Source organism: Arctopsyche grandis, chromosome 6 (assembly GCF_051622035.1).
Source record: "Arctopsyche grandis isolate Sample6627 chromosome 6, ASM5162203v2, whole genome shotgun sequence".
NCBI classification, from domain to species: Eukaryota; Metazoa; Arthropoda; class Insecta; order Trichoptera; family Hydropsychidae; genus Arctopsyche; species Arctopsyche grandis.
In genome coordinates this window covers 32,676,134-32,703,779 of record NC_135360.1, presented here as the reverse complement: position 1 = coordinate 32,703,779, position 27,646 = coordinate 32,676,134, and the positions used below count along the sequence as shown (strand labels likewise).

Here is a 27,646-nt window from a genome sequence, read left to right as displayed (position 1 = left end):
TTTCTAAATCGACCGTTAAACAAGTGCGCTGGACTCTTTTCGTGGGTGTAAAAAAGAGGCGATTTTATAGATGTTTGGCGGCTCCTAGCTCCTATAAAAAATAACTTATCAAAAAAATAAAACGATAGATGCATCTCAATGGTGGATATCCATAGCATATTAAAAAATAATTTCTCTAGTGCCATAATTGAGGAAGGGAGAAGTGTAATACGTTTGTATGGACATAGCGCTGGTGTCCAGCCCTCTTAATATATGTACATAAGTATCAATGATATGTGTAGTTCTACGTCAAAGCTAATAAAAAACAAATTTACGAGTAAAACTATAATACTATTGTTTCAATTTCGAAATTCAGTTTTGAGTATATTTGATGAGATTTAAATGATAAAATAACATTTATGAAAATTACACTTCTCCGAACAAAGAGTCATAAAAATTATAATACGCCTTAATAAATCAATTTTGAGATAGGCATTGCACAAATTAATTATATAAATTCGCATAAATAGCAATAACGTCACTGCAAGCATACATATATATATATATATATATTACATACAAAGTCAGAAATGTTATATTTTTTCGCAATTTTCTAAAGGCTATATAAACTTGCACGCAATACTAATAAGCAGCATTTTATAATGGTCATTACGAGCATCAAGTACTTCCTCCATACCATTTTGAAATCATCAGTGAGTCTTCTTACAATTTAATAATAAGCCATTATTTTTATTTAATAATTCACATATACGTACATATGTATATTTATAAGCGATTGATTTTTCCCCCAGGGCTAATTTTTATTCGATCTCAGATATTATTATACTAACGCGTTATTCGTGCCATAACAATAATATAATAATATTATACCTGCCGTAATAAATACAAATCGAAAATACCACCCCAAATGAACAATGGCGAAATTACGAAATGCGATGCAAATCAGTTTGTAATATAATATAATGGTATTAGATATGCGTAAGTTGGGGTATACTATAAAGCTTTGAATGTTGCCATTTGTAGCATTGTACGGGTGCGGCAGAGTAATGCGCAATTTAAAAATAATAAAAAAAAATGTTTATATATTGAAAATACGTAATTTTGCAATATTGAAAAATACGTAATTTTCTATTGTATTTTATTTAAAATATATAAAAATGTTGATAATTTAATCGTAGATTTTAATTTAATATTCAGCGCGCATTGTTGCGGCATACTAGCTCTGTAGATTGATTGCCGCACTTTTCGGCATAAAATCCTATCTTTTGGCGAAAAAATATTTTCAATTCGAACAGAAATAGTTTATTTCAGATTTTTTGGATTAGTTTTAATGTCAAAGTTAAACGGCGCTGAATTTTTACGGTCGATAGTAATAAGCGTGGCGGATTTGGTGCCATATTTAGAATGCGCTTTACTACGCCATTAATGACATTTATAAATACATTAAATTAATAATACGTAATAAAATATTACCGCTGTTTATAATGGTGGAAGAAATTTTATTTTATTTATTTTTATTTAATCAAAATGTGAATTTTGCTTCAACCCGTTTCTTTGCCGCACTTAATATATGATTTTTTTTTTGGCGGGAGTCTAATTTTTTTATATATAGTTTTAAAAGTTGTTTAAATTTATAATTTTAATTTTCCAGTGGTGGAGGCTCGTCGTTGGGCACGTGGGGGTGACGTGGAACGCCTGCAACGTGCCGCCCTAGGCGGCCATGGTGGAAGATTGCTCAGGCTTAGATTGCCAGCAGCTACTATTAGAGCCAAAACTTTCCTCAAAGGTCTACCAGCTCTTGTAGATAAATGTGAACAGCTACACGAAGCTGTCACAGATGGAGACCTTCAACAGCTCAAGGTAAATGCTTCTACACATGTATTTATAAGACACTAGCTGAACCCGGCATGCGTTGCAATGCCAGAATAAGGCATGCAATTCCCATTCCCGTTTCAAGTGATGGTTTATAGCTTTACTAACGTCTCTTCAACTCCGAATCGTCATAAACCAAATAGTAACGTGGTTTATCAACGAACAAATTTCCTGGACTACACAATGGCACTTCAAACTTTCGCGTCGGTAAAATCGTAAATTAAAATATTATTATTAACCTTTGAAGGACGGAGCGTCAAGATCGAACGAGTGTCCCGAACCGGGGTCGAGTAAGACCCCAGTATTTTTTAATCAAAATACAGCTTTTCTCAATACAAATAGGTTCAATATATATCTTATTAATCATTTTATACATCAACATAAAAAAAGTTTTAGTCCTATAGCATGTTTTTGACTATTTTTATATTAAAAAATAACGACAAGCATCAACACGCAAACGCACATAGGTAAGGCCAGCAGGCGACTACGTGACTCAATAGCCACGCGCCAAAAGCGATGAAAACAATAGCTTACGAAAATAAAGCTGTCTCTTTCTCTCGCATTGATTCATCGATCAACAAGAATATGCAACCGAACAGTAAAAAACATGACTTATCTCTACCGCCTTTAAATCATACTTTGGAACGTAGAAGTGTATAAATGTATTTTTTTACGGTGTACCCCTTTTCTAAATCATACAAAATCTATTAAAATAAATTTATTGTAGTTCATTCTAGGAATACAAGAAATATAGGGTGTATAGCTTTGAAAACCACATAGTTATTACGAAAAACGTAAAAATTGGGGCACTTGCATACCCCACTTCGGTGAGGGAGGGTTAAGAGGTTTTTTCCCATATTTTTTTCACAGTAATCTTCCCGAACATGAATACAACAAAGCCTGAAAGTTCCATCGTTATCGGTTGAGTGGTTTAGGAGCCCATACGAGACAGACAGACATTCAATTTTATATACATACATATATACATATACATATGTAGAATAACCATTTCTTCTAGAAAAGAATTTTGATGAAATTAGATGAAACTACCATTTCGTGTCGAAAAGGAGATCTAAATATGTAGGTCCGAACATTGAGTAAACTCGTCTACTACATACCTAGATTCGACCCACTATAAATAAATAGCAGAATAGACTAGTGGTTAGCAGGTTGAACCCGTGACCACTTTTTTCAAAGCATATAATGCTTATAAAGCATATAATGCTCTGAACAAAGTGGTCACTGGTTCAAATCCCACTGGTTTCTGCTGGTCAGACCTTGGATCTGTGACTCCAGATCAATCGTTTCCTATCAGAGTTTGCCAATTTATCTGATTTTCATTGAAACAGTTCCAACAAATTGACAACTTTGCCCATTTTATCGCAAATCTCGAGTTTTCAGCAATATCGAATTTCACTGAATTGCATAAAATGTTGCAAATTTGTGTATGTTAATTGATATGTGTTTACTTTGTATAATACTAATAATACTTGTATCAAATGTACAAGGTTTCTGGACAGGAACTAGGATTACCTGTTAGGCCTTCCTGGTATAAATTAAAAATAGAATAAAATAAAAAATAAATAAAATGATATTATCCCAAAAAATTAAGCTCTGTCTACAGATGCGATGCTCAAACATTTCATGCTCGGTCTTTAAGATATTAGTCGTAACGTGACGTAGTTTCTATATGTATAATATAATATAAACGAAATGGTTCCTAACATAATCACGTGTGGGCGATTTCGGTTGAATATTACCTATATATGTATATGTATGTACACGTATGCTATATATGTATGTATGTACAACGTGTATATAAAATATAATCATTCGATAAGATGATAAAGTTGAATTCTAGCTTTATTAACCCCTGCCGAGTGGGCGAACGTAAAAATATATTGTGATTTATATGTGAGTGAAATTTCTCACAAGACCTTTTTGGTTAAGATTATATGTACTTAATATTACGATTTTATCTTGAGACAATTCCATGAGTGAGGGCTTACTATTTTTATATATTTTTACTATTTATTTTATCTATAGTTTAGCCGTCGTATCGCTGGTTAAAGGTCAATCGAGGGCAAAAGCTAAAAATTCATTATGCTATAAGGGTTTATATATTTACATGTTTTAATACAATTTTCATCATGCTGTCATGACTATTGATCGGATTGTAATTGTAGTAAGATCATACCTGCAAGGGTCGAACTAATTTTCCTAAACATAATTCAAGCCAGCAGCATAGCTTGGTGGTTGCGTAAATGCTAACCACCGAAAGGTTGCCGGGTTCGATCCCGTGGGTTGACCTCAATTAAAAATTATTTATTCCGAGTATTTCTATAGTGCTGCTGGCCAGGCTTGGATATTTGTGACTTCAAGCCGATCGTTTCCTATCAGAGTTTGCCAATTTATCTGATTTCATTGTTAAAACGGTTGCTCATCAAATTGGCAAAAACCATCCTACCCATTACCCATTAACCAGCAGCGTGGTCTAGTGGTGAATGTTGAATTATTTCGTATTTGATGTTACGAGTTCGATTCCCCGCTAAGTCTCGCTGTTGGCCAGACCTTGATTTGTCTAGGTCGATCGTTTCTTATCACAATTTGCCAATTTTTCTGATTTTCATTGAAACGATTCCTGTAAAATTGGCGTTTCCTTCCTAATTTTCTGTTGCGAACCTTTAGTTATTGTTATATCTTAGGTGTCGCCATATTGCTCACCATAGATGTCTATGTGGTTGTTTATCGAATATAAAATTCGTATTGTTACATGAAAGTTATTCATCGTTATTTATCGTATTATGTAATACGATGTTTGTAATATGTATATGTATACTGAACATAGATGTCAGATATTGTATCTTTGTAATAATTATGTGGACCAGGAAGGCGCATTTGGGGTTTACCTGTTAAGCCTTCCTGGTATATTTGTAAAATAAATAAATAAATAAATTATGGCACCACTATTTGAATATGATAATCTACAAATTTATATATGTACAGGTTTAGTGCCATAGATGTCGCTCAGCGGCAACCCGAAAATGACATCTTGGGAAAAAAATTTAATTGGGACCATAAGCCTTTTTGCAAGTATTAAATTATAAAATAAATTTTTATTTTATAATTTTAAAACAAATTTACTTTAGATCGTTGATTTAAAAGAGTATTTATCAGTTGTTTCCACTATAGTACATATTCATGCTATTTTTGTCGTCCACATGGGCTGCAGACCTCCCAGTATAGTAAATATGCAGATAAAATTGGCAACTCTGATAAGAAACAATCGATTTGGAGTCCCCCAAATCAAGATTCACAAATACCCCCAAATCTAACCAGCAGTATGGCGGATCGAACCCACTGATCACTCGGTGCTAAACATACATGCTACCATTAAGCCATACTTAAGGCATGTGTTCAATTGTCCAATCACTTACTATATTTACAAATGACAAATCTTTCTTTAATTTCAGACGATCCTGGACCGGGATCCTGCAAAGAGGCGTCTGGCCCTGTGCAGGGACAGGGCTGGCGTGGGACTTTTGCACAAGGCTGTATACTTCGACCACGAAGACATCACTAAATATTTAATCGAGAACTATCCGACGACCGTACACATGAGAGATAGCGTAAGTACCCACACACGATCGATCATTCATTTGACCTTAAACCAAAATGCTATTTTACCCGAGGACAATCGTCCGCTTCCATAGTATGTATTTCTGCATGACCTCATCATTCTATGGTGGTCTATTTTTTTTTTTTTTTTTGATGAAAGCTAATCAATAGGATGACGATATTTACGTGTAAGATTGATCGAGCCACTTTTTTATTTACACTAACTCTATTAGTCATCGTTTTCTTGGTTAAGAACAATAGTATCTGGCACTTTTGGATACAAGTACTTGATATGATTTTTTTTCTTATATGATTTCACGTGAACAATATGAACGCTTTGCTTTGTAAATCCTGTAGCAAATGAACTGCTTTATACATTTTATCATCATCTTCATATATACATATGTATATAAAATGATTGAGAAAATGCAAAACCATATCTTCGTTTGCCTACATATATAAGAAAGAGTATATGTAGGTTTAACCCATATCTCTATACCACTCCTTTCCTTTTGGGCTCATACTTGGACTCAAACTCAAACTTGGACTCAAACATATTGGGCTCAAACATATAGAAAAAATCGGTCTCCGCGACGAGCCAGAATGTTAAATTACAGAAAACACAAATATCGGAAGGCAAAGATCGAAAATCGAAAGATCCTAAGTCGAAAGATCAAAAAAAAGGGTGCATGGTAAACGGTACATACTCACTTAATTTGCGCGAGCAGAATGCAACAGGAACAAGAGGAACAGGCTTTTCCTCCCGTATTCTGCGCGAGCACACTAATGTCCTTAGTCCTTTCACATTCACCGCTGTCTGATTTCGCCCTTTGTAAGCCCGCTTTAAAGGTCAAGGAATTTGACCCTTAAAGCCCTCAACATGAGGCCACCACCCCCCCAACGAATACAGTCCAAGAGACCCTTTCGTCGGAGAACGAGACGGTTGTTCATGAATATCGCACAAGAACAACCGCACATCACTGTTCTAATAAAAAAAACCACACTGTACATAACCAAGTACAAAATTAACAACAACGCATGAACACATAAAGCGCGCATACGTTAGGAAATAATTTCGCCATATAATTCCGTTGAACTTCGACGAAAATTCGCACTAATTCGTTTTGCTCTCCAGCTTCTACGTGGTAATACGTCATTCCCGTCGTTGCTGGAACAGTTGGGACTTTATGTCCCTAATAATTATATGCGTGGTAGACATCATCATTTGATGGTTGAACTTCTGCTCGCACAGTTCTTTATCGGACGGCTCCTATTCCAAGAGCAATCCGACTTTTCAATAAAATCATTGCTGCTGAGCCTAAATCTGATATTTTCCACCTCAGTGAACGTAGATTATCGAAGATTATTTTAAGCTATTTGTCTGGTAGCCTGCGCTCATCATGTATGTGATGTATGAGTGGAATTTTAATCTTCTCTTTTCTATTGGGGCCTCTCAGGGATGCTTTTTATTTGTGGCTGTTTCTTATATATTGGTGTTGGCTGTAGATGCAAGACATTCTGAACTTTGAATTTTATTATTTGATACTAGTGGCCTGGGTGCACACAATTGTGCATCCGGTAAAAGATCGCAATTCGAATCAACGGAAGCCGCCATTTGATCGGCTGACATAAGCAAAAGAATTATTGCATGCGGTCATCTGATGTGCAATCTATCATTCGAGAAAACGAGAATTACGTTTAAAGCTGCCGTTCTGTTAATCTGTCGTTCGTTTGTCTGGCGATTTTAGAGCGGATGCACCAAACCCAGAATTATTATATACGATACCCACTATCCAAAGCGACGCGCATGCGCAAAGCCCACTCTAATGCCCACACTATGCCGCGTCTCTTTCCACGATATATGATTCTTATTATTATAATAGTATTGTTTTTTTTATGATTGTGCATACATGTATTTTGTCTGTGTATATATAATATGTATGTACATATGTATTTTGATTTCTCTCATCTCTCTATATTTTTGGACCATTGCGGCGCATTAGGGACTCCTGTAATGCCACTATGGTCCAAACTTAAATAAATATGAAGGATGTCATCAGACACATCCTTAAAATATATGCCACTCTTAGGCAAATTTTAAAATACAATAATCCAATAAAAGTAATTAGGTTGTACTCACCAGTTGAGAATTGACGGTCCATTTTTGGACTAACTGTTAGTACCAGTGCATGTGCCTTTTATATTAAATCTTATCTCTCATTGACACATTTCGATGATGAATATATTTCATTATAAGTTTTTTGGTGCGGAATATTAATGAATGGTAAGCAATGTCTTATTTTATAATATAATGGTTAGTGTGATTGGTTTTAATCAGTTTCTTGCCGCTATGTGATACATGTCGATGAATATTTCATGTGAAAAGTATTAGTTGTTATTAATCATATTGATTAGTCAGTGTCCTATACAAAGGGGTTAACTGTTCTTATTTCTATTAACTATTTATTGTTCTTAATCTTATCACTAATGATGACTTGTCGATGTATACTTTATATGTATATCTTCTGTGTTGAAAGTCTGTTATCGATTATGCAGGCCCTGGGAAAATAATAATTCTAGGCCTTTGTGTGAGGAAGGAAAATTAGAAAATAAAATATTCTTCTTTTCGCCCATTAAATTTAATAAATAAGTGCTTTTGATAACAACTTTTTCAGCGCGACTTTCTTTACGTACGATAGAGTGAATTGATTTAATGCGGCTAAGCGTATTGCAAAAATTTTCACCTGAGATTTTACGTAAGGAAGTTTCTCTTATATAGAGTGGAAGTTTAGTTGTTGTTGTTATTTAATAGTGTAGCGTATGCTAAAAGGAGCCGCCGTTATAATTGGTTTCGAGGATTATCTCCAGGCTTAAGTCGGCTAACAATTAGAGACGCCCGAATGCACTTAGCGGCGGTAACGGCACTCGGTCGCATTCCCGTGGAGTTCTCAGAACTGACAGCGATAGCGTGGGACTGAATATCGTGGAAATGCATATCCGGGTGCATGCCTAAACAATAGAGAAGTAACCGGACGTCGAAGATGCCCTGAGCGATCTGTCCTTTATACGCCGCGGATTAAGCGAATAGAATCCCAGAGACTATGTGACCGTTCAAGGGTTATCTGTTAACGGATTAACTAAGTGATTGCACTTACTTCCAGGATTATATCTGGACTCTAAGTGCATTTAGGCAAAACAATGACCGTTATTAGTCCTTTCTCAGAATCGGTACGGGGAGACCCAATTTCGTGGAAATACATATCCGAATACGTGACTATACAACAGGTAAACAGATTGGACGTCCTGAGAGATCTAACCTTTATAAGGCGGTACTTAGACCATATCAAGGCATTCTGGACGGAGCACTGGCGGTGCGTGGATCTCCTTAATCACCAAAAAATGCTGTGACACGACTTTGGCCTTTTACTTGGATCCTCCACCCACCCCTACGCAACAATATTTTATTTTATATATTTTATTTATTTATATATTTTATATATTTTATTTATATATATATTTTATTTTTATTTTTATGTTCTTCCCGTAGCTGTTTTTGCTTTTATTTTTTTATTTTATTTATTCAACCAATCATGCACAGTCATCTAACAGATTGCTCCAATACGACGAGCGTTCCGTACAGATTAAGAATTATATATTGATTAATTTATCACATAAACACCCATTTATTAAACGCGACATCTATGGAAAATCTATGAAAAAAAAATTGCAGCATTTTCTAATCAGCGAAAATCGAGATTCGAATTTTTGCAAAAGGGATAGGGAAAGGGTTGCCAATTTGTTGGAATCGTTTCATTGAAATCAGATAAATTTGCACACTCTGATGGGAAACGATTGACCTTGGAGCCACATATCCAAGGTCTGGCCAGTAGCATACGAGATAGAAATTGTGACCACACAGTTGAAAGCATTACATAATATTTATTCATCTATGCTGCTGGATATGTATGTATATACTAGCATTATGATTATTCTGAATTATATATTATATATACTTTTCCTGCACCCTTCGTATAAAAAAGCAAAATCACTCGGTGGTTGCATTAACCCTTTAAGTGTTGATGTCTTCTGTTGAAAGCCCACCACGCTGAAAATTTCCAACTAGAATTATTTAGAAATCCGATAGAAAGCAGGTATAGAAATTGTAGCTAATCCAAACAAACCCTAGATAACTACCGCTGAGGATTTCGAGTTTTGTAAAGGTGTGTTTAGACTCTCTAACATATCTTGCAACAATATAAAATAAATAAAATCTTTATAATCTTATAAAATAAACAAGGTCTTTATAAACGTTTAAAAATGAATGACATGGATTACACGACCCATATTCAATGCATTTTATCCAATGCTAGCTAGAAAGGCTTAGCAGGTAGTATTCTTATTTACTTTGTACATGCTTAAAATAAAACGCCTATCGGCGTTTTTCAGGCCCATGGACTTTTTGGCCAAACGCTAATCGGCGTTGGTCAGCATTCAAAGGGTTAATGCTAACCACTGAGAGGCTCCCGGGTTCAAGCCCTGGGTTGACCTCGTTGAATAGAAATTATTCGGAAGTATTTCTATAGGGCTGCTGGTCAGACTTAGATATTTGTGCTCCAAGTCGATCATTTCCTAGCAGAGTTTGCTAATATATCTGATTTCATTGTTGAAACGGTTCCTCATCAAATACATATGTCATCAAAGTCGATTTTGTTAGTTATGCATCATGTATCATATAATAGTTGTTTTACCCGGCTTCGCTCAGTATTTGTAATATAAACAGCATAAACATGGCGAATCTAATTGTAAATATTCATTTGTTTTTTAATAAATTTATTTAGCCAGCAGTATAGCTCGGTCGTTAAGCTTCTGCTTAGCGTCGAGAGGTGCCGGGTTCGATCCCATGGGCTGACCTTGATTGAAAAGTATTTTTCCGAGTTTATCTGTAGTGCTGCTGGTCAGACCTGGATTTGTGATTCCAGGTCGATCGTGTCCCATCAGAGTTTGCCAATTTTCTCTGATTTCATTGTTGAAACGGTTCCCGGTAACATGTATCTATTATGTCACCACTATTTGAGATTGCTGTACAATAAAATGTATGTACAATTCATAGATGTCTCGTTAATTTGTATGATAAAAAAAAATGCTGCAATGTTTGTAATTGCCCAGGAAGGCGCATTGGGGCTACCTGTAAGGGCTTCCTGGTATATATGTAAAAAAAATTGAATCCAAAATAATATATATCGAATCGTCGTCATAGAAACTGTCAGTTGTTTTCGATGTTTAGTACCAATCAACATTACATACTTACATAGTTACAAAATCTCTTTCAAAATTATATATATATATATTAGATGTACATATTTATTTTTAAGCAAATATATATGTATGTGTGGTTTGATCTATAAAAAAAAATTTCAGGATGGTCGTACTCCGCTCCATTATGCTGCAATGTCTGGAGATCCTGAAGGCGTTGCGTCCATCTTGATTGCTGCTGGTGCTGAGAGGGCTCCTCAGGACCTTCGTCAGCACACTCCAGCATACTACTTGACCAGGATCAGCTTGTTGGATTTGCCCAAGCCGAACCCGAACTCGCCCAGCAACGGCGAGCAGCTTTTAAACTGTGAGTCATTGAAATTAAAAAAAAAATCATACAAAAAAAAATTGTAACAGTCGTGTATGCTGTCGTCGAAAGCGTCGCCATTTTGGTCGTTTCCATAAAAAAATATGTCGAAAACATACATACATACATACATATAGATACATAGGTCACATTGACGGCGCGTGAAATCGAACCGTGTAAAATACAATAAAATGGAGACAGGCGCGTTCAATCAATCAATGAATTTTCTATTGATTTTTTTTTTTTAGTAAAGTGATGTCAACTATTTAGACTTTAACTTACTGGTGTTTGCTTTATTAATTTTTATATTAGTAATTTTATTAATATTATGCCTATTGATATATTGTACTATACATATATCAACGATTGAGGTGATATTAGGTTAATTGATTTATAATCAAGTGTAATTTTGAAATATTTCATTTACATATATATATAGGGCTTTTTTGTATATATGTAAATTAACGCACTGGGACGGAAAATTAAAAAAATAAAAAATCAAATTAATTTTGTTTAATTTTTAATTCGCTCCAAGGTATAGGAAAAACTGATTTAATTTTAATTTAAACGATATTTGAATATAATTTTCTTTAATAAAAAGTTTGACAAAAAATGAGTTCCGGTACCCTCTTTTTTAAAAAAAAAGCACGAATAGGTTGTGGGTTTGAATTCCGACCGGAATCAAATAATCTGTCAGAAGACTGTATACAAATTTTAAAAACAATTTTTATTTATATTAATAATAATGATTTCAAGTAGATAACGTCATCACATCGATTTGACAGACAATTCTGAGGAAATTTAAACGATTTCGCTTCATTTGATTTAATTCTTCTAGCATCATTTTGGATAGTTTGAACTTGAGTAGGATTTTTTTATATGCCTATATTTTATATTTGAAATACTATAATACGAATAAGTTGTACATACTAAGATCATCCAATAGATAGCTTCTGCCTAGCACCGAGAGGCGCCGGGTTCGATCCCATGAGCTGACCTCGATTGAAAATAATTTTTCTGAGTATATCCGTAGGCTGCTGGTCAGACCTGGATGTTTGTGACTCCAGGTCGATCGTTTCTTATCAGAGTTTGCCAATTTCCTCTGATTTCATTGTTGAAACGGTTCCCGGTAAAATCGGCTAAATATTCTTCCTACCTACTATGTCACCACTATTTGAGATTGATTAATGTACAATAAAATTTATGTACAATTCGTAGATGTCTCGTTAATTTGCGAGTTTTTCAGTGTCTCGTAATTCAGCGACTTGTATAATAAAAAAAATGCTGCAATGTTTGTAATTGGCCAGGAAGGCGCATTGTGGTTACCTGTAAGGCCTTCCTGGTGTATATGTAAAAAATAAGTAAATAAATATGCCGTAAATATAAACATACGAAAAAAATCCACAATTTTTACATTTAATACGTAAGTAATAGCTTGCGTTCGACTCTTTCGTATACAACCCCTGTCCGTATATCGAAATCAACACAGCTGGCCTAAATAGGGGTTGGAAAAACAGTATTTACGTGGTCGCCACGTGTGATATACCAGTCAGTAGACAGAAGACACAAATGGGTGCGCACGTCCTTAACATTTGTCCACACAAACACTGAACAATCATCACATATTCACAATCAATACAATATGCATATCATGACGTGGAGTCGTCGCTGATTCGCATTCACACATTAGCACATTAGAGTCATTGTCAAACTCGCCACTAGTACCGACGTATATATTATATTATATGATCATATTGCACGTCACTGTACAATGTAGGTGGTTGTTGTATGTTGGTATTTTCGATTGATGGTTTATCTACAAAGACCGTATTTAGAAATAATGACGACTGTGCCGATCGAAAGGAAAACTCTTAGGAAAAATAGGCGACGCGTTATCGAAAAGAGTGATGGTGAGTTTTGTGCTAAAAGTTACGTTTTTGTCTGTTTTCATTGGTTTTTGTTTTCACTTTGTCTAGAAATATACATACGTATATATGAAGTTTTGATTGATAAAGTGTTGTTTTTGTGGGAAATTTTGATTTGTTCTTTGTTTTGTGAAAGATGATATTTAGCGTGTTAATGTTGTTTGTTGAATTGTAAATGTTGGTTAATTTTTTTTTTTGCTTCCTTTCAATAAATCTATGCTCTTTCTAAGTAAATTAACAATTTTGATTGCATTTAAATTGATTTAAAAATATATTTAAGAATTCAACAATGAACTTTTATACATCATTTCTTAGATCTTATAAAATATGTCAATAAAATCATAATATAAAAGATAATATTGCTTTATATAGTAAATATTAGCAAACTTAATTGGAAACCTTGATACATATGCTCTGTCTAAGTAAATTAACAATTTCGATTGCATTTAAATTTATATAAAAAAATATTTAGGGATTCAACAATGAACTTTTATGCATAATTTCTTAAATCTTAAACAATATGTCAATAAAATCATAATATAAAAGATGCTTTATATCGTAAATGTTAGCATACTTTATTTTAAATCTAGATATATATGCTCTTTCTAAGTAAATTAAATATTTTGATTGCATTTAAATTAATATTAAAAAAAATTTAGGAATTCAACAATGAACTTTTATACATCATTTCTTAGATCTTATAAAGTATGTCAACAAAATCATAAAGTAAAAGATAATAATGCTTTATATAGTAAATGTTAGCAAACTTAATTGGAAACCTAGATACATACATATTTATCTAAAATTGTCGTTCTTTCGTGAAATTTTCTTCAGTGTGTTTTATAAAATATGCCCCTTGTTTGATATGTTTAATAATAAGACATTAAAGGTATATGTCAATAATGTTAATTTTAAAGATAGGTGTCAAAAGCAAGACGAACATAAAAACAATACTCTTAGGCTAAAGTTTTTAAAAAAGAAGTTCGTTCATCAAAATTGTACAAATTTGAATGCAGTATATTTTGATTTCGATTACATTATGAATAAAAATAGACCAATTTTCTAGATTTCATTAGAAGTATAGACAATTCCTACTCTTATATTTTCATTTCAAGAATTTTTTTGACAGCATTGAAGAACATTTGGTTTCCTGCAAGTTAAATTAAAAAAAAAAAGAAATCTATTTTTTTTCAATTGTATAGATTTTAATGCGGTATTAGTTAAATCTGATAAGATTATGAATGAAAATACACTAATTTTTCTCAATTTCCTTTAATATTTCATTAGAAAGTATAATCAATTTGTATTCTTATACTTTTCGTGGGTTTGTGGCCACAATTTAGAACCATTAATCCGTACACATGTATATATTTTTTTAATATTTATTAATATTTAAACTATGGAATTGAAAATGAGGTTTTTTTTAAACACATTCAGTTATTTATACAATGAAAATACAACCCTGTACTATTTTTTAAATAAAGTTTTTCCCAATTTAGCGGATTATACTACATTATTAAAATTCAAATTAATTATTAATATATAAGAAAACTTCATCGTGATTTATGCACAATTCGAAAACAGTCATTGAAGTGATTGATTGGTGACGAACTTTCCATTCGTTCGATCCCATTCGAAGCATTCCAATATGTTTCGATCGTATTTTTACAGTACATGCGATTAATAATTCAAAAAGCGACGGGTCGACATGTCTGAAATCGATTATGAAAACATCGGCCAACTTTCCCGATCGACATTTCCACATTCACCGATGTAATTATCCACTTTGTGGAACTACGAGCGGTTCGACTTGAGCCTGTATAAGTAAAACTCGAATTGAACATTGACCTTGGTGTTTGATGGAACTTTTCATACTTATACTATGGGGATTCTATTTCAGGAGGTAGAAATGCGTAGTTACAACTCCAATGCAACATTTTGTAGAACAAATTCAAAAAGTAATAACAACAAGGCCAAAAATGTCGTATTTTTACGCAAATATGACATTTTGTCATTTTGGATGGGTATATTTTATAAAATTAGTAGATTTTAACGGCATATTTTGTGTTTTAAATAAAGACACACCTCTGTTGGAGGCTCTTGTTAACTTTTACTTTTATAAATCAGAACGGAAACATGAAAAAAATGATGATTTTTTAAAAATATCGCTTCCGCCATACAAATAGCCGTTGTGAGCTTTGTATGGGAGCTTCTGACTAAACGGCGACTTTGAATTCTTGTTAATCATTCAAAACCAATCATATTCGATCCAACTAAACTAAAATAGTTGACTATTAATCGTCTATTTTATTAAAAAAATAATAAAAAAGTTAAAACTGTTCTAAAAAAAATTCTATGTGAAAAACACCAATTTTATTGAAATTTCTGTCTAGATAAATTGATTGCTTGTAGGTTCAGAAATTTGTTTAAAATTGATCATTTTTTTTATTTAACAACCCCTTGATACGATACACGTTTTCCACTATGTTTATAGTGGGAAATCTAAAATTTGTTAGTGTGTAAAAATGTGCAAAAAATCCAACATGAACAATGCAGTAGGATTATTATAAAAGCACGCTTACTTTTGCATGATTTGGCACAATCGTATTCTTATCTGATTCATATATTTAGAATAAAGCTTATCATGTAGCAAAGCTTATCACAAATACACAAGCTCGTCATAATTATATTTTCCAATGTATTCATAATTACTAGTGAGCGTTAGAAACAGTAGTACTTTGTCATATAAAGTGTCACGTTTGATAATATCGAGTGTATTTATATTTGTAATATCAGATGTATCGTAATCTCCAATCGTAATTTAGAGTATGTGTGTGTGAATTTGAATAAAGCAAAGTTATTAATTGCAGAGTAATATTGCGTGATTATGTGTTTTACGAAATTTTAAGTATAACTTCACATAAATTTTCGCGTAAAAAGGCGTCGTCGTGCCCAAAGCCATTGTTTTCTTTTTTTTCGTCTTGATTTCATAAAATTATGAGATAATCTTTGACCTTAGGAAAATTTGAATTTTGTCCTCTATGCTAATTTTATAGTCTTCCAAATTTTTTTTGTAAATGAATGTACCTAGTGTATGTGTAATCTTGATACGTTGCGAGATAAAATCATTGCGAGTATGTACGCTTGTTATTTATTAAAAAAATAATTGAAATTTCTTAAAATATGTATCCACATTTTATTTATATACGTATCTAATGAATTTTGAACTATTTTCTAGAAAAAAAAAACCGTTTTTCCAATAATTAGAAAATATGATCATATTTTCCATACTAAATATGTAGTATGAAAAACAATCCTTTGTGTCAACCTTCTAATAAAATAGTGTATAAAATATGCATACATTCCAAGATTTTATCTCATATTTGATCACTTTCCTCAAATTGTATACAGAATTGGTCACTTTTTCTCTCAATTATGAATAAAAGTTATTTTGAAATACGGACATTCCAATGCCTTTTTGGAATGAATCAAAATTGAATACTTAAACTTCGTCAGACCCAATGCAATGCATTAACTTTATATTGTTATTAAAGCCATTTTTTATTTATTTTCACGGAGACCTTTTGTATATCAGTGTACATATCTTATATTATTACATTGCGTTTAGTGAATGTTGTCATGTAGTTTACGAGAATTATTTTATATGACAATTCAGGTACAAAACCCGGTCACACCACTCCAGGTATGCCATATTCATTTTCGTGTTCATAAATAAATTCAGAAAAATACAAAAATAATTTCCATGCCTTTTTATGTATTTAAATTTCAAATAATTTATATAAATAAAATTTATATACGAGTCACAATATTTGAAAGCGGCATGTACAATTTTCAGTTCCAAAAACACTATTCATGTTTGACCTACATAATTCACAAATTGCTATCACTTATTTTAATTCGATATGTCCAGAATCTTGGAAACGAATAAACGTACTATTACAGGCCACCCGTATTTTTAAATATTGTTAAACGCAAATCATTTTATTTCATGTTTTGCGAGATGTTTCTCGAAATGAAAAAAAATGGACTTTTGACATTTCCAAAAATATAAAGGTTCGTATAAATATACTAAAGAAAAGAATTCCACAAAAAATTTTCAGCTTTCAAAAAGAAAGGCAGATTCTTTCATATAATTAGCTAGCAACATAATGTAATGCTTCCATCCTAGTGGTCACGGTTAATTCCCTGGCCCGGTACTGCTGGTCAGACCTTGGATTCGTAGCTCCAGGTCGATCGTTTCCTATTAGAGTTTGCCAATTTATCTGATTTCATTGAAACGGTTCCAATAAATTGGTTACCTATTCTATCTACAGCAAAAAATCGAGTTTATAGCATCTCGAATTTGTTGATATATAAAATTTTGTGAAATGTTTGTCAAATTTGTACATAGATGTTTCTATGCTTTTAATTGGTTAGGAAGTTTGGTTAGAAAGTCAGAAATTGAATTTAGTTTTTAAATTAATTTTAATGCAATATTCATTTTAAAAAAATGGAAATTTTCCGGAGTAAAAAGAGTTTTTTTTTATTATTAATTTATAAACAATAAATATTATTATTTCAAAAGAAAACCTTTTATTCGACCTCAGATATCTGTTTCCTAATTTCGAGCAAATATTTTTTTTATTACATTATATTTTCGATTGAGTGTATTTTTATTCAAAAGTAGTATAATCGCAGTTGATTTTCCTACTTCGTTTATTTTTTACTTGTCTTGTCCTTGAGGTGAATTTAGCTAAGGCCTTCATTAGAGGCAAAATTTGACGCAATATTTTTTAAATACGCTATTTTACAAAACTTATCCATATTTAAGCTAAAAACTTTACATCTGACGTCAGCAATACCTCGATTCTCAAACTTTTACTCGATTTAATATATCTTCAGTGTTGAACATTTCCTTTTATAGTGCCAAAACAAAAAACTTACATAGTTATTCTTATGTGGGAGACAAAATAGGAAAATTTGGGAAAATTAGAATTTTCCCCTAGTACAAAGGATAGCGTGGTAGCGTGCCTAACACTTATTGCCTTCACACAACTTGCTAAGAAGTGGCTTAACACGCGAACCACATTATTCGGTGGCTTATTGAATCGTTACATCAAGACAAATGTGAAAATTGAACACAGAAAGTGTCGTCAACACGTTCGAAATATACTTCAACCAATAATGATAGCCTCATATAATCGGAAAAGGCGAAAAAATGGAAAATTCCCGAATATTACATCGACGTAACTATCGATTAGCAATTTCTCATTGTACGTGTGTGTGTGTGTGTTTTAATATCGATCGTACATTATATACGAAGGCACATATTCTGAGAAATTAAATTATTTATAAATGTAAACATATGTATGTACACACACACATAAAATAAAAGGCCATTAAGTGTCTGCGGTATATTTTTTTTACAAAAGTAATGTCTAGCCGGACGCTATTTACACAGACAGTCGAGGAAATTAGAGCGAGGGTTCGACGACACGTGTCGATCAATTTTCCGGTTCGTTATGAATTTTTAAATTTTGTCCTACATGTTTTTACGTTATTGATTTAAATTTCAGCTGAATTGGTGATTAAGCCGTCTAACATCAGGATCTGGTGTCATGATCGCGATCTTGGAAGGCTCCAACAGGTCGTTTGGAGAGGAGAAGGTGCTCGTCTTAGGAATGAGGTCTCCAGTCAATCTACAGTCAAGAGGTTTCTCGAGGCAGTACCTCACATTATGGTAACTTGATTATTTATTATGACAATTCATTTTTATTTTGTTCGTGAGAAAATTCGACCACGTATATAAACCATAATATATAACCAGCGGCGTGGATATTATATGTACGGCATATTATGCTTTCGTATTGTGCTTTATTATTACAGCATATTATGCTATCGAGCAGGGTGGTCACGGGTTCAAGTCCCACTAGAGTCCCGCTGCTGGCCAGACCTTGGTTTGTGACTCCAGGTCAATTGTTTCTTATAAGAGTTTGCCAATTTTTCTGATTTTCATTGAAACGGTCCTGTAAAATTGGCATCTCCTTTCCTATCGCGCTTGCTAATCTCAAACAATTCAGCGTCATGAAGTTCACCAATTTGATTATAAAATTCTGCAAAAATTTCTCCATATATGTCACTGTTGATGTCACTGTATAAAATGCTTATGTGTATTGATATATTAGCATATTATGTTGTCGTATTATGCTTTATTATTACAGCATATTATGCTTTCGTGCAGAGTGATCACGGGTTCGAGTCCCACTAGAGTCCCGCTGCTGGCCAGACCTTGGTTTGTGCCTCCAGTTCGATTGTTTCTTATCAGAGTTTGCCAATTTTTCTGATTTTCATTGAAACGGTTCCTGTAAAGTTGGCATCTCCTTTCCTATCTCGCTTGCTAATCTCGAGTTATTCAGCGTCTTGAAGTTCACCAATTTAATCATAAAATGCTGCAAAATTTCCTCCATAGATGTCACTGTGCATATTTGTATGAATTCGCATTGTATAAAATGCGTATGTGTATTTATTTTATTGTATCTGTATAAGTGCACTCGTCGCTTTGGAGCGATCTGTAAAGGCGAGTGTTCATGTTCTATGAAATAAAATAAATACAGAAGTTATGAATTTCTGGTGATCAGAAATTTGTTTTATTTTAAAATTGTGTATATACAAATTGTATTTATGTATGTATGTACATTGTATAATATTATATTTTCATTGTATAACATTAACTGCGCCTAATTTTCTTCTTTTATGCAAAAAGAATTTTCTCTTTGTCGTATATGTAATATACATTGCATAAAATCAGGCGCTTTTTTCCCATACTTCGTAACCATTGTAGAAAAGTATTATACGAGTATGTTCAGCACCTTTGTTTGTGTTCATGTATTCATATACATATATATATATATATATATATATATATATATATATATATATATATATATATATATATATATATATATATATATATAGGTATCCTTCGGAAACTTGAACATATAAATGATTTGACCTTGACATCTAGTAAATATACCCAGCTCTGCCCAAACCAAAGTCACATTTTTTATTATTAAATACATACATCATGCCATGACAAGAATAACCACAAGGCGACATACATATATGGTTAGATGAATTATTTATAAATAAATACTAACAATAACAAACATAACAGTACACAGAATACAAATAGAGACATCTATGGACAATCAACAAATTTTTGATACACAGAAAACTTGTGAGAAATACATTATGTAGGTAGCTTTTATAAGATTCAACAAATTTTAGATGCTAATAACTCGAATTTGCGAGAAACTTAGGGGAAGATAATGATTTATTGAATCCGTCTCAATAATTAAGATTGGTTAATTGGGAAAAATTGGGAAATCCCAACAGAAGACGGTCGATCAGTGTTTTAATAAACACAAGATCTCGCCAGCAACGTATTTGGCTGAGACTTGAAGCCACAACCTATATATCTACTGGTTTGCAATAGCTCTACAAGTGCACTAAGCTATGGCTTATGAATTGTAATTCTAATTATTTAATTTCATTACTATACAATTCCAATTGACTTTTAGGGAACCATCAAAGAAATTCACACAGCAGTCATTGAAAATGATTTTGAAAAAGTTAAATCTTTAACAGAAGACCCAGTCCCTCCCGTCATTCTATCGAGCAAGGACATTAACGGAATGACAGCACTTCATAAAGTACATCTCTATATATACCTATATACATTTTTTTATTTATTTTAAAAGGATTAAATAAATCTTTAAATCATTGTCTTGTAATCTAAAATAGGCAGCTGGAATGGGACATGCCAATATAGCCGAGCACATCGCAATCAGATACCCAGAAGCTACATCGATACAAGACAATGATGGTAGAACCCCTCTCCATTGGGCAGCATTGCCTAAAGACGACGACGAGACTTATAATTTACTTTTAGAAAATGGAGCTCCTGAAGGAAAACTTGACAACGTAACTATCCAATTAGATAATCATATCGACGCTAAATAATTTGGGTACTGTTTATCGATGAATTCCGTTTCAGAAAATGAAATCTGCAGGATATTACAAGACAAGACCCGGAGATTTCGACAAATCGCTTCTGGGGGTCATACCAGACGCCCCCAGAATTGCTTCCGTGACATATCCAAATTCCTGGGACTGGGATTTGTTGAAACCGATCGGTGAACTCAAGAGAGCTAAAAAGAAGACACCTACGCCTATTCCAGAAGTGCAACCGGAAGTCGATGAAGCTGCTGAAGACGCTTTAACTGCAAAAATCTTGGAAAAACCCAGGCCGAAAACGCCGATTAGTCCTGAAGTCATGACTCACGACATGCTAGTAGTTGAAAATAGCGATCATTACGATGATAACACAGAGCAGATGGACTTGGAGAACGAATTCGAAAGGGATCTGATATCCGAAAATGTGAGGATGTTGTTTTAAGTTCAGTTCTTAGCTGTGTGTTCAATTGCAGAATTTTGCTCGGCTTCTAATATTATGCCTATTTGAGAGGCGGGCCATAAATAATCACCCTATTTGTATTGGCTTTAATTTTTTGAAATTAAATGTATCGCATTTTAATTTCAAACTAATTAACAATTTAGAAACAAAGGTAATGATTTTAAAAAGCACATATAAGTTCATATGTAAACAAAATAAGTGGATTTATTTTGGCTCGTCTGTACTGTCATACATAAATTATTTACACGTGTGTTCGAAATTGTGCAAGTCCAATTTTGCATATTTAAAATTAACCACAGGCGCACACATTAAAGCTTCTTTTTCCAAATATTGAGTTCTCAGAACGTTCTTCCATGAGATTGTATTACAGGTTTTAATTTTATACATATATATGTAAATATAATACATTCGAATAGAATAGTTGTGAAAAATTAACGAATTATAAATTAGCTTTGAGCACTAATAAAACGAATAGTATACATAGTAGTATAGAAATCGTTTGATTAGGAGTTTCATTTTAGTATAATTCTAATTGAATGTGTTAAATTCATGATAATCGAGAACTTTTTTTATAGGATGTAACCGAAGCTGAAGAAGCGTTTGAAAAAAGTGTGAATAATGAATTAGATAGAAGCTACGAAGTTGAAGAAAGATTTCCAACGCCCGTTGACAGGCTTAAAACGGCAAACGTTACACCTAGAATGCTTGAACTAGAACCAGAAGTTGAACAGAATAACAATGAGGAGTCTCAAGAAGAAGAAGAAGACGAAGAACAAGAAGAAGAACAAGAAGAAGAACAGGAAGAAGAACAAGAAGTAGAACAAGAAGTAGAACAAGAAAAAGAGCAAGTAAAAGAAAAAGAAAAAGAGGCTTTGGAAGAAAAAGAACGGAATGAAATACATCACAATGGAAACCATTTCGATCACGAATCCGATGATGAAAAGAAGAAGAACGAGGCACCACAAGTCGAAGATGAAGACGTTGACGATTATAAAGAACAAGAGATGAACAGTAAAACTCCTGAAAACCTGAACAAATCTGAATCTGAAGATGACGATGACGTACATGTTCGAGGGGAGAGTGAATCTGAATACGATGAACTTCATAAGGCGGATACTGCCGATGTTTTAGATGTTGAAAATATGAAGAAGAATCACGTCAGTCCCACAGGTAAAAAAAAATGTTTTTATAGTTCGAACGAGCTGAAATTTGGTTCGGTTAAGCTTAAACTTTTTTTAAATTTTTGTTAAGAAGCTCAAGATTCTACCGGTCGCCTTTCGCAAGGAAGCGAATCAATCATTGAAGGAATAGTCAATGCTGATCCTGAAGTAGATTCTTTGGATGCTGAGCAAAAAGGAGTTAGCTATACAAATGAGGTAGTTTAAATGCTAAAAAATACCTGGATGTTAAAAAAAAAGCACAGTACTTCTCATATTCAAATTTAACACATAGCACTTTTACGGAGTTGTGTGAAGTATGAAGCACACTTTTTGCACTTACATTTTAATTTTGAGAAATGCTGTGCTTGTAGTTCAATAAATGTTTGTAATTCAAAATAGTATAAATAATAAAGTATTCAGTATTGTGATTACTTCTTTTTTCGAGAATCATATACATATGTATGTAGTTACTATTGCACATTGGTCATTGATAAGATCTGGGTATTTAATGTAAGCTTCTTTTCGAATTGGCTTGAAGTCCCTGTAACTTCTATTTAGGTATCTATTTCTTCCTTCAAGTGTCTCCTTTCAGATTTTGACTTGCTTCCTTATTGAAACCTTTGTCATTTTCAGACTGACGTAAACGTTGATGACGAAGAAGTTCAAATGCTAATCGACACTTGCAATATGGAGCAATTGGCCGCTTTGGTGCTGAACGGAGAAGGAGAGAGATTAGTAGGACAAATGTCCCAAAACGGTGAACTTCAAGCCTTTCTAGACAACGTGCCTTCCTATATGGTATTGTTTTTTTTATTTCTTTCAGCATATTTTTAGCCTTTTTATCTCAGAATTCTAACATGGCATTTTAATTTGCAGAACAAAATCAAACGAGTGCATTTGGCAGCTCGTTCTGGAGGTCTAAAAGAACTTCAATCAGCTTTGGACAGACGCAAATTTGCAATCGCTAGAGATAGATGTTCTCCTAGAGGTGCTACACCTTTGCACGTTGCTGTAATATTCGGACAAACTCCTATTTTACGCTATTTAGCAGCCAGGTATACATATATCTGCATATTTTATAATATATCATATATTTTCAATTAATTTTGTTCAATTATAATTAAATAAAATGAAAAACAATTTTAAAATAACGAAGTAATAGTCAATGTAAATAGAGTGATCATTTTTGGCCCACCTATCGTTTGTAATTAGTGTCGTGATATTATGTAAATAATTTAAGTGTACTTAAAATATTTTTAATTTTTTATCATTTCAATACAATTTACATATTCTTAAATTTTACTTCAAATAATAAAAAATAAAAATATATTTCTCATTAAAAATATATATTCATTCATAATAAGGTGATTCATTTTGGACCATAATGCTAAAAGTTTCATAGTTCGGACATTATTAAGTTGAAAATATCAACATTTAACTGCAAAATAATTGTTCAAGTGTAACACAATTCATTATTAAGCGTTATACCATTTAATTTGCAACTTAATAGCGATAAAAAATGTATTGCGCATTAAACATACATACTGTGTCGCGTGTTCTGGGTCATACGAACATGCGACGATTTTATCTCATTCGTATGCAGTAATCGATATATCATGGCTCTTTTTGCTCTTATTTAAATTAAATATGATTAAATTAGATTTCCAGAGACACTTTCGGCCGTGGATTTCGAAGGCAGGACAGCCCTGCACTATTCTGCAGTTCTGAAAGATAACGGTCATTACTACAATCTCCTGCAGAGCATGGGAGCTAACCCAAAAGATCAAGACGACGTGAGTGCTGCTTTGATTCAATTAGGTTGAAATTGTAATCCAATTGTAATCAAAGCTTTCTCATATCAATAGGAGGGTCACACCCCAGAGGAGTTCGTGAACAACGACAAGTACTTGACCCACAAGGAGTTGCTGAAGGACTTCGGAGCAGACGAGGCAACCGTGGAAGATATGCTCAACGACAAAGGTATAATTGCACGTGGAACGCTATAGTTGTAATAACAGTAGTTTTCGCTTTTCGAAGCACGTATTAGATAGTATACTTTGACATTCAGACTGTCAATGTATTATTTATTTTGTGGCAAAAACAGTTTATGTCGTGTGATTTGCACTACTTGATTTTTTGTTGAACGTTTTCGCTTTCAATCTATCGCATAATGTTTTCAGGTAAGTTTTTTTTCATGTTTTCCATTTTATATCGTAATTAAATTGTGTCCATTGAGAAATGAAGGAGAGTAGGTTCACGACATTGACTGTTTTCGCCGTCTTATTCATGTGCATACTTAACATATTTTTTTGGTCAGTATAAGTGGTCTAAATATTTGTTCAGTATTACAGCTGAAACTGACTCATTGTCTGATCCAAGCATTTTTATTTGAAAATATGTAATATAGTACACTAAGAAGTAGCATTAGATTAGAGCTTGCCGCCCTGTGATGGATAACGAGTGACCAGGATTTATATTTTATTTTATTTCTTCAAATGTACTGAATGCAGGGTCTTCATATTTTTTTTGTATTCCTCATCAAAACCTCTTTGATTCGGATGATGTCATTATGAAATAAAAACAGTGATCAATATCAAAATAAATAACTATTTTCGTCGGAAACCTCTTGTATACGTGCATCACATATGCGAGAGCGAGGGGAAATTCAGTACGCCGCGCTCAACGGTAATTTTAAGAGTGATATCGGAATGATGACTCGGCTTCAGCCGTTATTTGTTATATTTCTTGCACTTATTTTTTTCTAAATTGAAGTTTGATCCATGATGAAATGATTTTTATGGCAAATTACAATCATTAACATTGCAGGTTTTGAATTATTTTGGCTTAAAACACACATATTTAACTGGACGCTTGGCGTCCAGCACAGTGGCTAGCGGATTTTTTTAGCACAGTAAAGCAAGTGCTTACCAAATCAACCTAGATATAGTTTAAAATGGGAGTAGTCTCTAAAAGTAACCTAATGTTCTATTGGCAACATTTACATATAAGATATCCGTCAATGACCCAATCTCCGTCATCTTTTCTTTCAAATTTGAAAAATGTAGTCAAAACTTTTACAAAAAAATGAATCATATAATTAGATATCCATTTTTCAATAAACAGATAGTTACAAATATTTTCTGAATTAAGAACAGTTGAGGCCAAATACTGATCAAACATTTGACAAATACTGACCGACTCAATTTCGCTTTGAGCATACATACATATGTAGATATTAAATTAAAATTTGTATATAAAATGTTAGTTAACAACGACGTATGGTCATCGAGGAGGGACCTGGCCGATGGAGATATTCTGCTACTGCTGGAGCGATGTTTCCAACTTCTTCAAGATAATAGACTTCGTTCAGCCAACAGACCACCTCCAAGTGCTTCAGCCAACGAAGGACCACCTTCGTCCTTCTTGGGCAGGTTCCTCACCAGACCTATCTTCGACAGAATAAAGCACAGATATACTAAGCTTGACCACAACCTCTTCGACGTGATATGGCCAGCCGTTAAAAAGCTACCCAACAATAAAAATGCTATAAACGCTGTCGAAGAAGACTTCAACGGAGGCATAGTAGCACCTGACTACTACGCCTACCCACTATTTGAGGAATTTCTTTTACCTCTAATCAAAGATTTACATTGTATCAACATGTATTCTGACTTACAAATGCATCCAGAATCTCTATTCCTCCCTACCACTCTTAAGAAAGAAGATGAAGTTGATTTTCAACCATCTTATTTACCGATCAATCTAGATTTAGACCCACCTGGAAATTACATCTTAAATGGTACTATAGAATGCAGTAGAAACCTTGATGAGTTTGAACTGCCTTTAAATTTGAACATAGGACAGTTGGAGTGTGTAGAAAAAGCTCTGACCAACATAGTACTCAGTGAGGATTTTACTAAACTATTCTTTCCTACAAACCCAGACCCAGACGAAAAGATCGGAGTGTATTACACGATGAACGAAGTCTTGGAGAATCCATCAGAGATAAGGACAATTTTAGCAGCATCTGGATTATTGATACCACTGTGTGACAGCAAGGAGATAGATGATGATCAGCGTCTTCACGGAAAACACTGGCCTTATGGAAGAGGAGTTTTCATCACACACAATCACAACTTGGCAGTTTGGATCAACGTTCAAGATCATGTCAGAGTCATGACTTGCACAACTCACAACAATCCAGCTGAAATTGGAAAAGCGTATTCCATACTAGCACTAACTATGATCCACTTTGAAGACAGGCTCAAATATAAATGGGACGAAAAGTTGGGTCATCTTTCAGCCAGGCCCAGTTTCTTGGGTAACTCCCTCCGTATCAATATGACTATAAACGTGCCATATCTGAGCAAAGATTCTGAGAATTTAAAGAACATATGCACTGTGAGAGGTCTGAACCATCGCGAAACTCTGACTCCAGAGATGATCCGAGTTGGAAACTATCAAAGTTTGGGCCTTACAGAACTGCAATCCTTCTACGACTATACGACAGCCGTTTCAAACATTTTGCAATTGGAAAAAGATTTGGCGATGCAAAATTCGATGCACATTGCTGAAATGTTTGTGAACATCTTTAGGAAGAAGCGCAGCAGTTTGGTGGATTCAAATCATTAAACATAAACAAACAAAAGAAAAAATATTAGTTTTTAGAACACTCGTTTGGTAACTTTAAGTATATGTATGTACATAAGAAGCTTTTACTTTAATGATTCATTAGTGTCAAAGTTAGGATATGAAAACAAAGCCCTATAGCACGGGAATCTTCAAGGGACTTCTTACAAGAGCATCGGATTCATTTAGATAGGTCAGTACCTGGATTAAGATTAGCTTTTGTGATTTGTCGTTCATATTTTTCGTATGCCGTAAGGTTTTTTACTGTTTTTTTCAATTTATTTGTTCCGTGTTTTGTTGGCACAGTGTTTGACCATAAGATATGCTCACTGAATCACGCCGAACC

At 33.5% G+C, this 27,646-nt stretch overlaps 1 protein-coding gene across 1 annotated transcript; it reads left to right on the top strand.

Moving 5' to 3' along the window:
- Window positions 1–636: 636 nt before the first annotated feature.
- LOC143912680 (uncharacterized) lies at window positions 637–27,303 on the top strand. The gene is made up of 15 exons (XM_077431976.1): window positions 637–692; window positions 1,652–1,860; window positions 5,346–5,501; window positions 10,909–11,110; window positions 18,612–18,775; window positions 20,616–20,747; window positions 20,839–21,018; window positions 21,092–21,475; window positions 22,087–22,681; window positions 22,763–22,869; window positions 23,305–23,469; window positions 23,548–23,726; window positions 24,332–24,464; window positions 24,537–24,651; window positions 25,937–27,303. Coding segments are annotated over exons 1-15 (4,089 nt in total). The 5' UTR covers window positions 637–691.
- The last annotated feature ends 343 nt before the right edge of the window (window positions 27,304–27,646 follow it).

What these genes read in the sequence shown, in the direction of transcription:
- LOC143912680 (XM_077431976.1), top strand. An exon ending in GAATCACGTCAGTCCCACAG is followed by an intron (nt 22,682 to 22,762) that starts GTAAAAAAAAAT and finishes ATTTTTGTTAAG; the next exon opens with AAGCTCAAGATTCTACCGGT. An exon ending in TTACGCTATTTAGCAGCCAG is followed by an intron (nt 23,727 to 24,331) that starts GTATACATATAT and finishes TGATTAAATTAG; the next exon opens with ATTTCCAGAGACACTTTCGG.